At 37.4% G+C, this 19,266-nt stretch overlaps 1 protein-coding gene across 4 annotated transcripts in view; it reads right to left on the bottom strand.

Moving 5' to 3' along the window:
* Ugp2 (UDP-glucose pyrophosphorylase 2) overlaps nucleotides 1–18,742 on the bottom strand; it is a 50,566-nt gene extending 31,824 nt beyond the window's left edge. The window contains exons 1-3 of one of the 4 annotated variants that reach the window (XM_005002640.4): nucleotides 18,541–18,742; nucleotides 4,363–4,490; nucleotides 2,984–3,091 (exon numbers count right to left, since the gene is read on the bottom strand). In XM_005002640.4, the coding sequence (XP_005002697.1) occupies nucleotides 2,984–3,091; nucleotides 4,363–4,476 (222 nt within the window). In that variant the 5' untranslated portion in view covers nucleotides 4,477–4,490; nucleotides 18,541–18,742. Of the gene's footprint in view, nucleotides 1–2,983; nucleotides 3,092–4,362; nucleotides 4,491–17,376; nucleotides 17,497–17,608; nucleotides 17,887–18,540 lie in introns of those variants that run through there. The other 3 variants (XM_023564101.2, XM_003467481.5, XM_013150054.3) reach the window with 3 other exon arrangements.
* Between the last annotated feature and the right edge of the window lie 524 nt (nucleotides 18,743–19,266).

The raw sequence follows: 19,266 nt of genomic DNA, 5'->3' as shown, positions 1-19,266 counted from the left end.
ACAAATACAGTGATACTTCCCTCAGTTGCCAAACTCAATTTGTTCCAAATTCCCTTCACACAGTGAACAGTTTGAGAACTGAACATAGTTTTCCTATAAAAAGTAGTAGAGGGCCAGGGATATAGCTCAGCAGCACAAATACCTGCCTGGCAAGAATAAGGTCTGGAGTTCAATCCCTGGTACAAAACAAAAAAAGTAGTGGAAAATTAAATAACTGGCTTGAGACCCAAAAATTACACTAATAAATTCGATTTTCCAGTACTATACCAAATTTGACAATGATTTCATTCTTTAACTCTACCATGATTCTCATAGTTTTCTTCTTAGTTTTACTGCTGGGATCACTAACTTTCTTTGGAGTCATAGTTATGATATTCTATGCAAATAAAGTGCAAGAAAGCAAAAAGCAATGGCAAATGTTTAAAAACATTAACACAAGCACTATATGTTGCCTGGGCAGGAGTGCCACTTAGACTAAAGGGACTTACTCTTGGACGCCACAGGATTTTTCAAGTTGGATTTTAGGTTAAATTATCAAGCAAAATTACAGACACTGAGTAGATGTTTTTTGAACTTTGCTGTTCCAGTAGCCGAAAGTTTCAGCTGGGAGCCTGTTTGGTAACTGAGGTATCACTGTATACTCAAAGTAACAGATACACTTAAGTATACTGGAAGTAAATCTGTGTGCTTTCCTTCAATGTAGGATCTATCTTCAAAAGGTTAAGTTTGTGAAGAGAAAAACAAAACATTACCAGGCCAGCAATCAAGAATTAAGAAGTGAGAAAAGCACACCTCAAGAGCCAAATCCATTAGTAACTAGACTATTACTTTGACTAAGAACAATTCCTTGGCCAATATTTTAAGTATTTAAGAGGCAAAAAATAAACAGTGCCTAATTTTACTAATTTTAGGCCTGCTCCCAATTTCAAGTCTGACTGAATCTACATTTAGTTTCTTATTTGATTGATTGATTGATTGATTTTTGAGACAGGGTCTCAGTATGCAAGTTCAGGCTGGTCTTGAGCTCACTTTGTAGCCCAGGCTGGCCTCAAACTCACAACGATCCTCCTGCCTCAGCCTCCCAAGTGCTGGGATTACAGGCATGCACCACCATGCCCACTTAGTTCCTTTTTTAAACAATATAACAATTGTTTAAGACTTCTTTCATTCTTTTTTTGGAGAAATAGCATTAATTATATTACTTAAAAGCAGAAAAATAAATCAAAATGTATTCACTTGGCCCAAGGAAATCAAAGACCAAGAAACAGACACTTTCTAAAAATATTAGCTATAATTATTAAGCATTCTGGAAGAATTTTAACTTCAAAATAAAAAATGAGAGACTTCTCCAGATAATAATAAGGGAGGATTTTCAATTCTTTATTATATAATAGCGATATTACTTAAAAATTTTAGCTGGGGGTTTAGCTCAGCAGTGCCTACCTGGCAACCATGAAGTCATGAGTTCAATTCCCAGTACCAAAAAAAAAAAAAAAAAAATTAAAGTTTAAGAATTGAACCTTCTCTACACATTTCTACAAATGGGAATAAAATTCCTAATTGGACACTATATTTAGTACCTTCTTATTAGGAGAAAGATATAAAAACAGTTCCATTACCTTCAGCTGCCATAGATAGTATATACATGAGTTCACCTGTGTTCCAAAACTTTGCAAACACAAGCAGACTTCAGTCAGTTTGCTTTGAACAATCTTCTTTTTAAACCAACATTAGATTATGTAAAATTACAGGCAAATAAGAGATAAAAGATAAACAGATAAAACTACATATAACTATTCCACTCTATTAAGTCTTAATTTCTACCAGTAGTGAAAAGTATTACAAGTTGTAAAAGTCAACAGAGCTGACAGGAAAGAGAAGAATAATTAATGTGTTTCGTTCGATCCCCGGTACCTATAAAAAGGAAAAAGACCAAAAACTTAAAAAAAAAAAATAATAATGTGTTTCAAAAACCTGTTTTTCCGACAATCATTTCATTTAGATGATTCATACAACAAACATTTACTCAGCACACATGGTTCCTTGGCTCTACACAAGACAACACACTCACAAATATCTACTACCAATTAGGCTGCCTAAACACATAATGGTAGAAATAATCACTAACTCTGAAAGATGTTTTAGGGTTTAACAGATTTCCACGCACATTATCTTAAAGTCCCATAACAACCCTGTGACGTCCATGAGTACTTGCTGTTAGCTCTCATTTTTTTTTTTTTTTTTTTGTCTTTTTCCTTTTTATCGGTACCCGGGATTGAACTCACGACTGCCTGCTTGCAAGGCAGGCACTTATGCCGCTGAGCTAAATCCCCAGCCCCAGTTAACTCTCATTTTGGACAAAACTGATAACCCAGCAGTCAGGATTCAAGCTTCCTGCACTACTACTCCGCACCTCTCTAGTGCAGCTTGTAGTTACAGGTCAGTGAGATGAGTAAGACTTTGATAGGTGAAGACACAATGGCATCCCAACAAAACAACAGACACAAAAATTCAGAAGTAGAGGATGATACATGTGAACAGAATGCTAGGTTAGTTCATGCAAACAGACAGGCAATATGAGGTTATAGAGATGGGCTGAAAGCATGAGGAGAGCTTTAAAATGACTAGTGAGGAATCAAGTGGTTCAGAACTGAGAAAGAAGAAGCGTGAAACTCGGAAGGTATGTTTTGTACTAAACACATCTTACAAAAGAAAGACTTCATTAATAGGGATGTTGAGTTATGGGGCAGTGCTACAGGTAGATTAGGCTTTCAGAAGTCTTCAGCAGGACTTTAAAAAGGTCTGAAAGAAGGGGCGGTAGTTGAAAACCATCTCTGTAGTTTCAATATGAAAGGTCAGAGATTGAAAAGCAATTTATACATCTGATGTGATGGTTGTTGTAAGTTCTCTATACTAGTTCACTCCAAAATTTAACCAAACCCAAAATTACCTTAAATTTTCTTAATTTTTTTCTAAAACTTACCGAATCTTCTGGAGGTCTCTGAATTTTCCCCCAATCCACAGAAGGTCCCTTTTCTTGCAAAAATCTATGAAATAGCTTCCGAAATCCATCAAGATCTTTTTTAGTGTGCTGTGAAAACAGAAGTTATCATTATAAGCTGCCTAATATTTAATAAAAACAAATATAAACCATACTTTTAAAATATGTATGAAAAAAGAATGTTTCACACTCTAATTTAAAACTAAAGAGTAGAGAAGCCAAATAGGAACCACAATTAAAGGAAAAGAAGCCAAAACTCTTCCCCATCTTCTATCAGTACAGTATCTGTTACTTGAATACCATTTGGTTCATGGGAATTTCAACTGGTTCTCTGCATTAGCATCAACACCTTTCTTTACCTCTATGTGGAAATTAATCTTTTTTTCATTTCACTTTATTACTACATGTTTTAGCGCATTTACATTCCTTGTGGGAGGATAATACATGTACATAACACATCAGAATTCTTTCCTCATCCCTTCCTCCCCCTCCGTCTGTCTCTTGAACTCCTTCATTTTTTTCTTGTACATGTTTGCAGTACATGTTTACATTGCTTATGTGGAGTTGGTACATGTGCATAACACATCTTAGTTCCTTTTTACCTCCTTTCCTTGGCCTCCCTCTCTCCTCCCTTCATCTCCTAATCTCCTTCCCCTTTGAGAAAGATCTATCTTCCTACTATCTTTTATTTTGTTCTTTGTTTATATTTGAATTTCTTATAGGAGAAACTATGCAGTATTTAAGTTTGTGTATCTGATTTATTTCACTAAACATTATGATCTCAAGGTGCATCCATATTCCTATAAATGATTCAAGTTAATCTTCTTTATGGCACAGTAGTACTCCATAGTGTGTAAACACCACATTTTCCTTCTCCATCTGTCTGATGACGGACATACAGGCTACTTCCAAGATTTACCTATTATAACTGTGCTGCTATAAATATGGGTATGCATGTATCCCTAATGATATCTGTCAAAAGAACATTAAGGAACAAAATACAGCTAACTTAAAACATTAAGTACAAATTGAAATTAGAAAAAGAAAGCATGTTCTATTGATTCACAATTGCCATTGAATTCACAATTGCTACTGATATGCATTTCTCATTCAGTGATTTCAAAACACAACAAATAAAATGTAATTTTCTTTTGATTTTCATTGATTTTGGAAACTTTCTACACTTAAAGAAAGATTCAATGTTTTTACTATGGGCAAGTGTTGAAACTTAATTGTTAAGCAACACTAATTTTTTGTTTGCTGTTATCATACATCTAATGCTTATTTCAGGCTAGACAATCACCATTGGCAGCAATTAAGTCTGTTGATGGATGAAACAAAAACAGCTGTAAAGTCCTTACCTCAAATTCATGTGAGGGTGCTGTGGTAAGTATTTTTTCTAATTCCTTCTTCACAGATAATTCTAGCTCTTGTCTAATGACTTCTTGGAATTGAGAAGCGCCATCTTGAGACATTGCTTTGCTAAGATCTTAAAAAAATATATATATATATAACTGTTAATGGAAAAATCAATTACACAAACAGCTACAAAAAATCTATTTCTGGTCTGCTGGCAAATGAAAAGAACTTGGTCCTATTGTCCCACGATCCTCTTGGCAAGATTTTAGCAGGATTAACTAATTAGAACTATATAATAAAATAGGTTCAAAAGTAAACACTTTTGGGCAGGTGAGACAGGCTAAAAATAAAAGGATTAATCTACATGTGGACATATTAATTCCATTTCTACTGTTTCCCTACTAACTATCAAAACTGGAGAAAAATTAAAAACAATTGAAGTAACATTAATAACTGCTGCTTCATAAGAGAGCTGGAGAGCAAATTCATAGCAGCAAGACTTTTTCCTACTCCTCTTCACTCTGTAGGGGAAGCAAGAGTCTGACTGGGCTTTTTGGCCAATTCTGACCCATAAAAGTTAAAACAGAAAACTGTTAAGCCAGGCCAGCCTCTAACCAAGTTAGCCTAGCCACCCATCCCTACCTTCAATAAAATACGAAGGAGACAAGGGGTGGCCACTTAAAAACAGTTCTTATTTAGTATGTAAACACGTACATGCACACACGCACACACACTGTATTACTATTCTATTGCACTAAATTCACAAATATCCCTCAAACTTCATTGCTAATTCAACCTTGTATGCTTGTATGTAAAGTCCCTTCTAAAGATACTACCCTAACAGAGGAAGAGAAAATCAAATAAAGACCACTTAGGAAAGTACAAGGAGAGGAGGGTGTGTGAAATTCGAGTCTTAGGGCCTGGGGTCCACCTGTGACAAACAACCCAGGTAACCAATAGGGTAATGGCATGTTCCAAGTAGGAGGAAAGGCCCTGATACTCAATAAAAACACCTGGATACAAAAGGCCCATGACTATCCGGCTCCAGGGCCCCTTCTCTCCCTCTCCCCTCTCCCCTCTCCCCTCTCTCTCAGGGTAGCTTTGAGTTTTATTTCTCTTGTTTTCTTTCAAATAAAGTGTTCTGTTTTCCATCTAAACTTTATATGTTTAACTCTTTATGGGATCTTTTCCATTTCAGAAGAGAAACTATCCCCCACCGTTACATTTCCCATTAAAGAACTCCGAGAGATGCTAGTGACTCCAGTGTGTCATGGATCATTTTTACTACTGAAGAGTGCAGGGCTGCCTGCCCTCTTCTGGTCCCCAACTTGAGCCAAGACTTTTTACTGCTTTTCTGTGTCAGACTTGACTATTAGGGCTTTTGGCATAGCTGGGCACCTCTATGACAGATAAAGATGACAGAAATACCTGTTAGATGAACACAAACAAAAACAGGAAGACAGAAAGAAAACACCCCAGGCCCAAATACCTTGGCAGAAAAATACCAATACAGGTTTTTGTACACATTTAAGTATCTGAGGAATAATCATCCTGTCTACTGCTTGTAAACAGGAGACAATTAGATTATTGTCCATTTTTCCTTTACTCTCAGGACCTAATTCAATCTTATTTTATACATTTATAAATTGTTAAGCTTATATTCAAACATTTCATGTGACAGCTAGTGATTTCTAGAAATGCTGGTTATTTCTACTGAACCATATTTTCAAAAGGCAAAAAGAAAAAAAAAATCCCTTCTACATTCCCTCACACTATAAAGTATTTCATTTATTCTTTGGGCCAGAGAAGGGAACATTTATATAGACAATTAAAGCCAATATAAATACATTTTAAAGATATTTTTAAGAACAAGCATTAGTAAGGCTTATAATCCTGGGATAATTTAATGTAGTCAGCCTCTACTTCTTCCAAATACATAAAAATGTTAACAAATGAGATATTTAAACAAAGTTCTTCAGAAATAGAAAGGCATATGCATACATACTTCCCATCACATTAAAACCCAAGAGGAAAAAAAATTCTAAGGAATTTGGTGACAGTGTCCAAACCTAAATAGCCATTTTCTAACTGTGTACTTTTTATAGCCATAAACTAAGTTTACAGACTCCAATAAAATTCTAAAGTGACCCAAGACTGTGGGTCAGATGGCTATTCATAAATAGCTTTTCTGTGAGATAGTAAGAAGTATCATGCCTCAAAAATAACTTAAAAACTATGTTTTGACTAGCAAGAGGCAATTTGTTTAAGATCTATAAAAACCAATGACAATAGATGGGCACATGTACCTGAGTTACTATAGACAATTAAAGGCTACTGCAGTATAGTTTAAACTAAAGTTAAAATTAACATCAACCACATATGCTTGTCCCTTGGGAGACATAGTCATTAACTTAAAATTTGTCACTAAATTTCTCACACTGATGCCTCATGTGAAGCGGATTCAACCGCTTCAATCTTTAATTCTCCTATTAATGTTTGGAAAATAACTTAGAAGAAAAATCTAAATATAGAGAAAAAACTTCTATATTAAAGAATACATAAACTATTTGATTCTGAGTCATTATCTTGATCAATTAAAATAGATAAAAGTTTAAGGGGCTGGGGATTTAGCTCAGCGGCATAAGCGCCTGCCTTGCAAGCAGGCAGTCATGAGTTCAATCCCTGGTACCGATAAAAACGAAAAAGACAAAAAAAAAAAAAAAAAAAAATAGATAAAAGTTTTTAAACTAAATTTTTTTGTTAAGACTCTAAGACGTCTTACAAACTTGCTACGTTTTGTTGATGAAGTTAGAAGATCAACATTCATCTCACTTTTCTAAAAATTAAGGGTGGAAACATTTAATTTATATTAGACAAAAGATGGTAAAACTAACTGTAACTGCAAAGTTTAAAAATAACTAATATAGTTATTTGAGATTGTCCAAATGTGGAAATTGAAAAACTAAGAGGTTCTCAATGCAGGAAAACAGTCAATCAACTAACATGTGTAACGTGAAAATATACAGAATCTACCAAGTTAATACTAGCCTCTCTACCAAGTCAAGCTAGAAAAGGCTAGCTGAAAGAATCAGTAATACTGTGATCTTTGCAAGCCAGCGGGTCAAATCTTAAGGCACAGATTCAAAAAATCTAACAAAGATTCAAACTTTGAGTAGTAAACACTATTTCTAACCTTTCTTTCTTGAATTTGTTTGGTAAACATAACAAATACACAGAAGAAACAATGTACACATTTTCTACCACGGTTTTAAGTGCAATCTTTATACAAAAAAAGAACATTATAACAAAACTATAGCCACTTCTACCCCATTCTGCTGCTATTTCCCTCTCCCTCTTCTGGACAAAGTGCTACCATGAAATTCTGTCTAGTGATTAAAGAATAAGGAAGGGTTATGTAGGCAAGCACAGCCTGGACAACTTGGCTAAATCCTGTTTCTAAATAAAAAATTAAAAAATAAAAGGTTGGAGATGAGGCTCAGTGCTAAGGTCCTGGGTTCAACCCGGGGTACCATGGGAGTGGGGAGATAAAGAGGGGTCTTCAAGAAATAAAAAATATATAAGAAAAAAAAAAGGACTGGGGATTTAGCTCATCAGCATAAGTGCCTGCCTGGCTAGAGAGAGGTCGTGAGTTCGATCCCCAATACCAAAAAAAAAAAAAAAAAGAAGAAGAAGAAAGGAGGAGGGAGGAGGGAGGACAGAGGAGGAGGAGGAGGAGGACAGAGGAGGAGGAGGAGGACAGAAGAGGAGGAGGAGGAGGAGGAGGAGGAGGAGAAGAAGAAGAAGAAGAAGAAGAAGAAGAAGAAGAGGAAGAAGAAGAGGAAGAAGAAAAAGAAGAAGAGGAAGAAGAAGAGGAAGAAGAAGAGGAAGAAGAGGAAGAGGAAGAAGAGAAGAAAGAAGAAAGAAGAAAGAAGAAGAAGAAAGAAGAAAGAAGAAAGAAGAAGAAGAAGAAGGAGAAGAAGAAGAAACAAAAAGGAAAACTTTTTCCTTTTTGCAACCAGAGAAGCTGAGAGACCCAGGCACAGAGTTACAAACCATTTCTCTTTACAGTGACTTCCTTGCTCACACTCTGTGTTGCTAAAGAAAGGATTGGAATTTCTGGAAGGAAAGAAAGTACAGATCTCAGAAACTTTCTTTTTGGATTTAACATTCTCAGATTATACTGCTGCCAATGATAGCTGTGTTTCTAATGGAAGGTCAATTAATAATGCAAGATTGTAACCTCAATGTTTTTGTCCTTCCCCTCCTCCCAGCAAAACAGAACTGATCCTCCATGACTTCAGCAGAAAGCAATATAGAAATCAAATATCTCATTATGTTAGTCATTAATCAAAACATTTTTAGAGAAGGGGCAATTAATGTACCCTCCTTATTTTGCAAATAAGTAAACTAAAGTTGAAAATAGTTCAATGACTTATCCAAGATCAAAGAGAAACCTAATGCTGGATCCCAGAAGGAAAGCTTTTTTTTTTTCTTGAGCCCTATCCTACCACAATGAGTAGAAACAGCCTATTCATACTCTGTGCCTCCCCAAACCAGCTTGGTTGTCTTTAATTTTTTGCCTTGAAGTGTCTATCAGTCACCTTTAAAAGCACTTCTGTCAGAATTTATGTCCAGTCAACACTTTGAATAACTCCTCATCCCATTATCTTGGCCTTTCAAGAATTACCTTGATTTATTTCATCACACTTTGATTTCATATAGAACAGGCAGTAATTGTTTTCACCACCTTTACCCCATTCCCACAACTTCCTAATTCTTCCTTGTTCATAGGAAGCAAAATTTCAACATTATGGACTTTCAGCTATCTAACTACAGGGTAAAAAAAGAAAAAGAAAGGAAAAAAACCTAACCAGAAAGAAAAACAAAAGAAAGCAAGAGGGAGGAGACATTTGATCTGACAAGCGTTTTTGTTTCTTAATTCAGATATTTCATTCCATGCATTTCAGCAACTAAGAGGTATACACAAGACCCTTTTCCTGACACTCCACTACTGGCACAAACAAAATAACTTCATATTCTAAAGTACAAAACTAGTTTCACAATGCACAGGCCATGAAGAATCCACTGGGAAAATACCTAGAGCAAGGAAAGATGGAAGAGCCCTCCCCAGCCCACCTCTCTCAGCTCCTAAGATCTGAGTAATCCTAACCTTCTTGGAAAACCCACATTGAGAGATACTTCAATTACAACAATTGGAGACCCCACCTCATCTTAAACCAAGAAATGACTTGTGACTCAAATAAACACAAAACTATAAGATTGTAATGCTAACTAGAAATAACCATGAATATTGATGAAATTTACAACCAATTCAACCTAACTAGCTTCATCTGGGCTCTCTATAGTTCCTTAAACTGAATTATTTTTTAATATTCTTTCTAGAAAAGCTCTTCTTTGGCTTCCATTACCAATATCATCCTGTATTTTTTCTTACCTCTCTTATCATGGCTGTTTCCATAATTAACTGTTCCTTCACCTACTTTCCTAGGTTTCCAAAGATTCTGTGCCCAGACCTCCTTTTTTCTCAACTACCTCCCCGCCAATCTTCTGACAATTCTCAATTACATGCTTTTCATCATGACTTTCTCCCCTGAGCTCCAGATACACATCTTCTAGATCTTCTAGATCTTTTGCAACTGGATACTCACCCGGGCACCTCAAACTCAACTTTGTTTTTATCCAAAATGAAATTCATCATATCCAAACTAAATTACTCTTCTTGTCCTTCCTGTTCCTCACAGCGCTAACATTTTCCTATTCATCCAGGTTGAAACTGCAGCCACACAATTGGCTCTTCCCTCCTTTCCCCACACATTTTAAATTCAATCCAATGCCAAAACGTTACTGGTTGAGCAAAATTCTACTATTGCCTTCTTATTTTCCTATCACCTTAATTCCTGGAGCATTTTCACTGTCTTGGTTATGACTGGTGGTATGAAGAACGACATCATCACTCCCAATTCCCTATGACACATCTCTTCCTCATTTCATGAATTCTCATGAAATAAGATTCTCAAACTCCTTACCCAGATGTGTCTTAAAATCTAGGCTGAACTACATTTCAGACTAGCCAAAACTAGTTACAGAATGTATAAAGGCTGCAATTTCATTCTCCATTTGTGACTTCTAAAACTCTAATACAAACACTGGAGGGCTTGTTAAAACAAAGCTTCCTAGGCCAGGACCCAGAGACGCCAATTCAGTAGGTTTGGGATGGGAAGAACTTGCATTTCTATAAGCAAACACTGCCAGTATTGCTTTGAGAAGCTCTAATGAAGGTTATACTCCATTTATCCCAGTGCTCATCATTCTTGCTGTCACCTATTCTATACCCTAATTCCATGAGTTTCAGAGTTAGCACCAGGTTCTGCGTGGTCTAAATAAAGGCTTCTCAGCAACTGGTTTAGCAGGATTCTGGCTATTAAGCACAAATTTGTCTAAGAACCTTAGAAAACTCAGTTCCTCACTTAAAATAAAAAGGAAAAACAGGAATAAGAAAAAGTCCATATGAATGCTTAATAAATGCTTTTTGATAAAAGTAAAAGCTATTGGGCTTTTGAGAACTGGAATAGCATCAGACATGTAGAGCTATTTGCTGATCAAGATTTTTGCTATTATACATTGCTTACTTTATTTTTAAACACTATCACAATTTATAAACAAACCTGGCTTCTTTTTGTTAATTAAGATTATTAGTAATTAGCCAGGAGTAGTGGTGCACTCCTGTAATCCCAGCACTCAGGAGGCTGAGAGAGGCGGATCCAGACTATCCTGGGCCACAAAGTGAGCCAAAGGCCAACGTGAACCAAATAGCGAGACACTGTCTCAAAAAAGACCCCCCAAAATTATTAATAATTAAGGTCATTAATAATTATTATCAAGATTATTATAATTAAGATTATTCTTGTTAATAATTAAGATTTATCTTATACAATAGAATAGTTCTAAAAATCTCAAAGGAAGAAGAAAATATCACTTCTGGACAATAGCATTCAGAAAGGATTCACTAAATTATACCACTTTAAGTTTAATAGATGACAAGAAAATTATGCCAAAGAGCTATTGTATTTGTTGAAAAGCAGAGAAAGGAATACAATGTAAAATCACCACCAAGGACCACAAACTGATCTAGTAGTCCTTTTCTATAATGTGATACCTGTACATTTAAATAAAACTTTTAAGCTTGGAAGGGCTTTAAGATCAATGAGTCCAATTCCTTATCTTGGAGATAAAGAAAAAGGGGGCCAGAGATGCTGACATGGCTAAGGACACAGCAGCACTGCTAAGCTGGAAGCCAAGCTCTATTGCTTGGTGCCTGCTTCTTTCTCCTTCCACTAAAGGAATGCCTCTTCTTTCATTACACGGTTTATTCCTTCCAAAGGATATGCCACCAAATCTAAATGAAAATGAGTGATTTGACTATGTCTGTTAAATGAGGTTATACGTAATATTAAACTACAAATTAGAACAAGCATTCACTTAACGCATTTTATGCTGTTCAATCTTTTCCTGAGATATGAGGGAGGAGGAGGAGGAGGAGGAGGAGGAGGAGGAGCCTAAATGACTAATCAAGGAAACAGCTTTCAAATGAATAGTATCTCCTTTCACACACAAAAGTTATACAATCAAAAAATATACAGAGTTTCATTTTTTTCCAATAGTTTAACAAGTAAACTATCATAGAATTTATTTTTTAATAGATATATACATGCCTGGTAGAATTTCAGAAATCTAAGAAACATGATTTTAATTAATAGTCACTGGGCCTATGATAATCCACCAAATTATGAAGATCAAGATGTCCACAATTCAAACACTGTTAGTCTGAGTTCAAAATATGAAAGTATAGGGTATATCAAAGGTGTAACACTCCTTAGAAAAATTCTAACTTCCATATAATAGAATACCACATAATGAAAAAGGTAATAAGCAAATTATATTTCCTCATCCATTTTAAATCTCAAATCCTACTAATCTATTCTAATATTGTTGGAATTTACCCCAACAGCGTTAAGTGTAATGGTACTCTTCTCCAAGAGCATAATGGATGTCAAGACGAATAGCATTACAGGAAGTCAGTACAGCTAATTCTCACTCATTTTCATAGATAATAAATATTTATTTATATTAACTTTTCAGTAATGAATGTAAAATTTTCTGGAAACTCAGAATGCCTACATTTCTACAAAAAATATCAAATACAACTTAGTAGAACCTGGAAAACTATACTATATTGTTCTTTCATCTAGGACATTTTTACTATTAGGCCAACTAATATTCCTTATACAAAGTGTTCCATATTTCAATTTTGCTACAATTCATCTCTGAAGAAAACACTATACATAGAAAGAGAATACTCTCTGTGAAGTGGTATTGTAAAGATATACCTATTGTTCAAATATTTCAATGTATCTTCAGATTATCAAAATGGAACTTCCAAGAAGTATACCAGCTAATATTGATTTCTCTAAAGTTCTTTGCCAATTTTTTCCTCAATAGGTTTTTACAAATAAAAATCATTCATCTTATTAGAAGGCTGAGTTAGCAAGTACAAGGGAAATTTAACCAGAAAGATTACAAGGTCCATGTTAGAAAAGTAGGTAAAATTTTCATCAGCTCAGTTCTTCACTTTTAATTGTACACTTATAACTGTTACTGAATTGAATTAAATGTATCTCTCTCTCCCACTCTCTCTCTCTACACAATATTGAATTACAATTTTGCAAAATGAGGGGTATGCTTCAGTTGGTACTTAGCTGGTGTTAGGCCTCACTCAAATCTATGTCACAATATTCCTGGGTTTTTAAAAGTATCCTAATCATTTAAGTGACTAGCAACAGGCTAAAGCTGGTTTTAAATTTGAGAAGAATCAGGCCTGATCTCAACAACCAGGCTCCAGAAGGCTTCTCAGCCCTGTATTCATCTGAGACCCTTCTAGTTATAATTAGCTCTGTAATCTTTCCTGGCTAGCTGCCATCTACCAAACGGGAATCACCAGAAGAGTCACAAAAAGAATTCTAACAAATGGGTAAGCTGACAGGTCTCAAATACTTTTTAAGTGACACAGAGATACTTAAATAGCTTTCCCTGAAATATAACAAAGTGCCTCAATTTAAAAATAAGGGACATTTTTATATAACTTACATAATAGCATTTTTTAAAAAAACTTAATGCCTCTAACATTACAGCATAAGACTATAACATGGGTTTAGCTGGCTAGACAACATGAGTCTCTTCACTAGTTATAAGTAAAAACACTTAGGGAAATAATTCAGGACTTTTTAAAAACAAAATTCTAAATGGCACCCACTAATAAACCTGACAAAAAACCCCATAACTGATGACCTCTAGTATCTATAAATGTGACAAGCTTTAAAAGAGATAGTGCTCACATTTATACAGAGTAATTGGAGGCCATGTAACAATCCCTGAGGCACAGAAAACTAGAGGTGGAGGAGAAATTTCACAGGCAGGCAATAGGGATCTTAGGGGAAAGAAAAAAAAAATCAACTAAGAATTATGCCATAGATCCCGTAAAGAAGAATCTTCCTAAGAGAAAGAACTTTAAACACCTTAGAAACACAGACTTGTAGAGATAGGCAAAGAAACCTGAAACTTCTTTTGGTTAAGGAATATGTATCAACAACTCTCCTGCATATGAAAATTAAGTATCTTTATTACCTGAACATTTCCAATTCAGTTTATGGTCCAAATGCTTAAAGATGGAAATGTTTGTCCACCTTTCCCATAAAATATACAGACTATTTTGGAGAAAGAGATTCAAGCCAAGTATAGCAACCTCATTTTCTAGGACATTCAAAAATACAGTACATGTATACAACATATAGATGATACTGGATGTGCTGAACTTCAAACACTCAGCAGAAGGGATACACCAGAAATTCCAACATCGTAGATAAGTAAGCACTTAATATTTTTTTGACTGGGCTGAAACAAAAACTGCTACCAATTTGCATTCATTTCTCATACTGTCCAAACTTTACCCTTTTAATTCTACCTTCCTAAGCCTAACTAAAACAAAACAACAACTCCCAAGTGCCCAGGCCAGAAAGCAAACCTAGAATAGGAAAATGTTTATTTTTGTTGATGATACATGTTATATTTCTGGTTAGCAACACTATCTGAAAGGCTATCATGACTGTTTAGAAAAAAAAAATTATTGGCCACTCATATGTGCCTAGCATACTAATATAATTAAGTCTCATTTCAGCTTAATAACCCTGAGACACAAATACTAGTTATCTATTTTTTTCTCTAATGCTGTGGATTACATGCAGTCCCTTGCATGCTAATCATATGCTCTACTACTCCCCAACACCCAATTTTTCTATAGGTACAAATATTTTCAGAAAAATTGTATGTCACATGTTAGTAATAAGACTCAAATCTAAATCCTTAAGTCTTCATCTTTCTCAGCATTTATGCAATCTAAGAGGGGTTATGAAACTACAACTAAAAACACAGGCTAATCTACAGTTTCAGAGCACTTGATATTTACAATCTGTTTCCCTCAAGCATATATTATCTTTGCCCACAGAGAATGACAGCTTCGTTGGAGAAACAAGCCTTGCCTACTGTTTTTAATGCATAAAATAACAAAAGGGGTTGCAGAGATCCTGGGTTTTAGATGTATGTGAATTTTAGGATTTCTTACTGGTTGTGAACTTTGAACAAGACACTGATTTTTTTTTTTTTTTTTTTTTTTTTTTTTCCAGTGAGATAGGGTCTCTCTAAATTGCCCAGGCTGGGCTCAAACTTGCGATCCTCCTGCCTTACCAACTCAAGAGTGCTGGAATTTACTGGTGTGTGCTACCACATCCAGTTTTAACTTCTTTTCATGTAGTTATGATAAAAATTTACTGCTAGGATTCTTGAGAAGTAAATGTATGAAGAAGACAATGTATGAAACTAGAAGCCTAACATTTGTTAACCTTTGCTCTATGAATTCGCAATGAGTAGAAACATCAGGAAAGTTGGGTGTGAGGGCCCATGTCTGTAATCCCAGTACTTGGGAGGCAGGAGGATGGTTGTTGCAAGTTCGAGACCAGCCTGAGCTACAAAGTGAGCTCAAGGCCAGCCTGAACCGCATAGTGAGACCCTGTCACCAAAAAAAAAAAAAAAAAAAAAAAAAAAAAAAGAATCAGTAAATTCTGCAAGGAAAAAAAAAAAATTCAAAGAATTTGATTTGCTTAAAAAAAAATTACATTCTTAGACTTCAAAACTGATAAAGACAACTACATAATTATCCAATGAGGTTTGTAATTTATACCAGCAGAGTTACATATAGTAACTTGAAGTACAAAATTTAAAGCAATGATAAAACAGGCACACAAAAATATTTTGCTCAAAACTCCCAACTTAAAATAAAAACTACAATTTAAAGTCAAAGTGGATGGCTACTAAATGTAACATGGTATCTTGGGCTGAATCATGGGAATAGTAATCTGGAATTTATACTTATTAGAAATGCACCTCTGTTAACTTCTTAGTTTTGACAAATGTGCAACTTTATTTATTTGTTTATTTATTTATTTTGGTATTGGCGACCAAACTCATGAACTCACCCTTGCCAGGCAGGCACTTGTGCCGCTGATCTAAACCCCCAGCCCCAATATATGTGGCCTTTCATCATCTCTCTTTTTTTTTTGTTTGTACCAGGAATTGAACCAGGACTTTACGCTTGCCAGCTGGGCACTTGTGTCACTGAGGTATACCCCAGACCCTAAATGTGCAACTTTTCTATAAATGCAGGATTCCAAAACCTAGTTGTTTTTTTTTTTTTAAGTGTATGGCAAAGTAATGACGGATATGTACAACCACTCTGAGGTACTGCCACTTGATTCAAAAACTCCTTGGGACAAGCTTAAGAGCAAAACTTAATGGGAACCAACTCTGCAAGCCACTTTAAAACATAACTACACAGAATACACTGAGTTTAATAATCCTAACTTTGAAAGAAAAGTGACCTGTCTTAGCTTTCCTTACCACATTATTAAAAGCACATTCAGGCATTAGGGTCCTGAATATGGTTGTGATTACAAAACAAGTTTCTAAGCTACTTCTTTCTAATCTTATATAAGACATTTATTTAATCAGAACTTAAGCAAATATCTTTTAGTATATATAAAGTATAACATAAACTTGAAAGTCTAAAGACAGTGACATTTCTGAGCTTAATGCTAACACAGGCATATGAGAGTCTCATTTGTTTCCTTAATAAGGCAGGCAGTCAGACTCTCTTAATCTACCATCCAAAACTTAAAGAAGAATAAAGTGGTGCAAAACTCTCTAGTGCAGTTCTATGTACTACCAACACAACTTTTTTATAAAGTACGTCTACATTTTTTGAAAATCACATTCAGTGGTTGTGAACTTTATGATCTGTGTGTTCGGCAAGATGGCTGAAGCCTTCACAAGCTGGGGTCTGCAAGGAAAGAGTTCACTTGCACATCAGCAATTACAACTGCTTCAGAGATTTAGGGCAACACTAATTTCAAGCGGTATACCCCACCCCCACATTCCCATACACAAAAGCAATGTTACTCTTTAGCTCAGGTGGTGGGTATTCACTAACGCTTTTTGAATACATACGTGGAATTTAAAGGACAATTTTCAAATCTGAAGTAATCTTCACATTTCAAAGAGAAAAATAAACAGCAATGCAGCAAAGTCATTTCTCCAGATGAAATGACCTCCAGCTTCAATGGACTACTCCTCCCTGTTTCGCAATAAATGAATCCCAGACTCAAACCACGTACACACTAAACAGAGTAGAAAGGAACACTAAAGCCTCCTCAACAGTTCTAGCAAACCCACCTGCCCACCACCCCAGCCCATTGGATTCCATTTCCCGTCCACATGCCACGCACAAGTACCTTGACACCGAACGCAAAAAGAGAGTAAGGATTAATCGGCAGTCAAAACCCTGTTCTAATCATTAACACCCACTATCAGGGTGCCAGAATACTACAAACCTGATTTTAGGGAGGCAGAAGTGAACCCAGCAGGGCACAGGGGCCTATATTATATTTATCGGAAAGGCCAACCCAGCAAGCATTTCAAGGCAGCTCAGATGTCAATTTAAGGAAAAGGGTTTCCGCAAACGGTATCTCAAATGAACAACTCCACTTTCAAACCACCCACCAACCTCCTGCTGCCAGGACCCAAGTTCGGCTTAAGAAACCCGAGATAAGAAATATATCTTACCTTGTACAAATCTCGACATTTTAAGAGTTTTACTAAAATACTTTGCCTGGTTTTTATTTCTTTTTAATTTCTAGAGGAGTCACGCTTTAGGACAGATCTTTCTTGCTTTTAACACGCGACGTGTTCTTTCTCTTCCTATGTTTAGCTACTTAAGGGAGTATTCATTCAAAGCGTTTAAAACTGGCATTTAAAAAAAAAAAAGACACCTAGGAAAATCTCCCTCAATTGCAAAAGACGGCAACGTGGTGAAACCGAGTTGATACACTGAGCTCCTGACACAACTGAGGGGCAGCTAGAGACTCCCGAAAAGGTAAAACCACACGAACTTAAATTTCATCAATGAAGAGGCGGGTCTCCAGTGGCTGTTTCGCCGCCCCTCGGCCTCCACGCCCTCTGGGGCAAGCCCGCAGCGGGCGCCCGCCGCACCCCCGCCGGCCCCCTCCCCAGAGCCGCCGTCCAGTTAGCGGCTGCTTCCCGGAGGAACTCCAGCCAACTTGGGCTCCAGCCCAAGCAGAGGTCAGGGAGGCGGCTGAGGCCGCCAAGGGGAGGCAAATGTAACCATTTTTGCCAGCTCATAAATATCCCGGAATAGGAGGCACTACGAATTCCGGACTCGCGCGGACCCACTGGCCGGGCCTCTACAGCCCGACAGGAGCCGCTACACGCGGCTGCAGTTTTTCCCGGGAGAGAAGAGGCCCACTGACGGCCACGTCGCCCCGCCCCCATGCGGACCCCGGGGGCTCCGGCGGAGGGGTGAGCCCGCGCCCCCTCATGGGCTCCCCGGCTAAGGCCCGACCCTTCTTCCTACGCATATTCTTGTCCCTACTGCCCTGCGCGTCTTTAAATCCCAAATTCGGCCTTCAGAGTCACCAGCGGGTCAGAGAGAAACAAACACGACCCCGCCCCCTCCACAAGCCGACCACAAGACCCACCTTCCTCTCTTCTTTTAGTAGCTGAGATACTGGGGGTGTTTATGGCGGCGCCCCAGGAAGAAGGCTCACAGGCTGAGGGAAAAAGTCACTTCTGAGGCACTACTCTCCCCACCTCTTCCCACACAGACACACCTGGAACCTTTCGCTAGCAATAGGAGCCCAGCTGCTGCCCCCCTTCTTCCCACTAGTCAGCTGGCTCCCAACACCAAAGCCCCCACTTTCTCTCAAACACCTCCCCTCGCCCTTCATTCACTGTAGCCCCCCTCAATGCGGAAATGTCCTACTGAGCAGACCGATAGGCACTGTGGCCAATCAGAAGCTGAAGTCAACGCAGGGTTTAGCCAATGAGACATGCTGAGGTGGCAGGGGGCGGGGCTCTTTCCTCAAGAGGAAGCCCTGCGCAGGCGGGAGCTGAGGCAGACCCTGGAATCCCGCGCGTGGGAGCGACACCAGCAGTGGCGGCAGCGACGGCTGCGGCGGTTTCGCAAAAGATGTCGCCTGGGTAGCACTTCCAGACGTCTGAGACATCTGCAGACATCACTGCAAGGGGCAGAACCCAAGCCCCAGTGGTTTATTTTTGCAGTCCGTAAAACTGCCTGGTATATCAGAGACTGAAGAAATCTCAGTGGATGAAGCACCAGAAAGCCCAGACCCTTCTCGGTCCTGGTTTGAGGGGCTTGGGCAAATGTCCCGCAGTGAGCAATAGATGTGTGTGGCCTACAAAAC

Source organism: Cavia porcellus, unplaced genomic scaffold (assembly GCF_034190915.1).
Source record: "Cavia porcellus strain 051 isolate PalLab524CR breed Dunkin Hartley unplaced genomic scaffold, mCavPor4.1 scaffold_18, whole genome shotgun sequence".
In the NCBI taxonomy this organism is placed as follows: Eukaryota; Metazoa; Chordata; class Mammalia; order Rodentia; family Caviidae; genus Cavia; species Cavia porcellus.
This window is presented reverse-complemented; position numbering and strand designations above follow the sequence as displayed.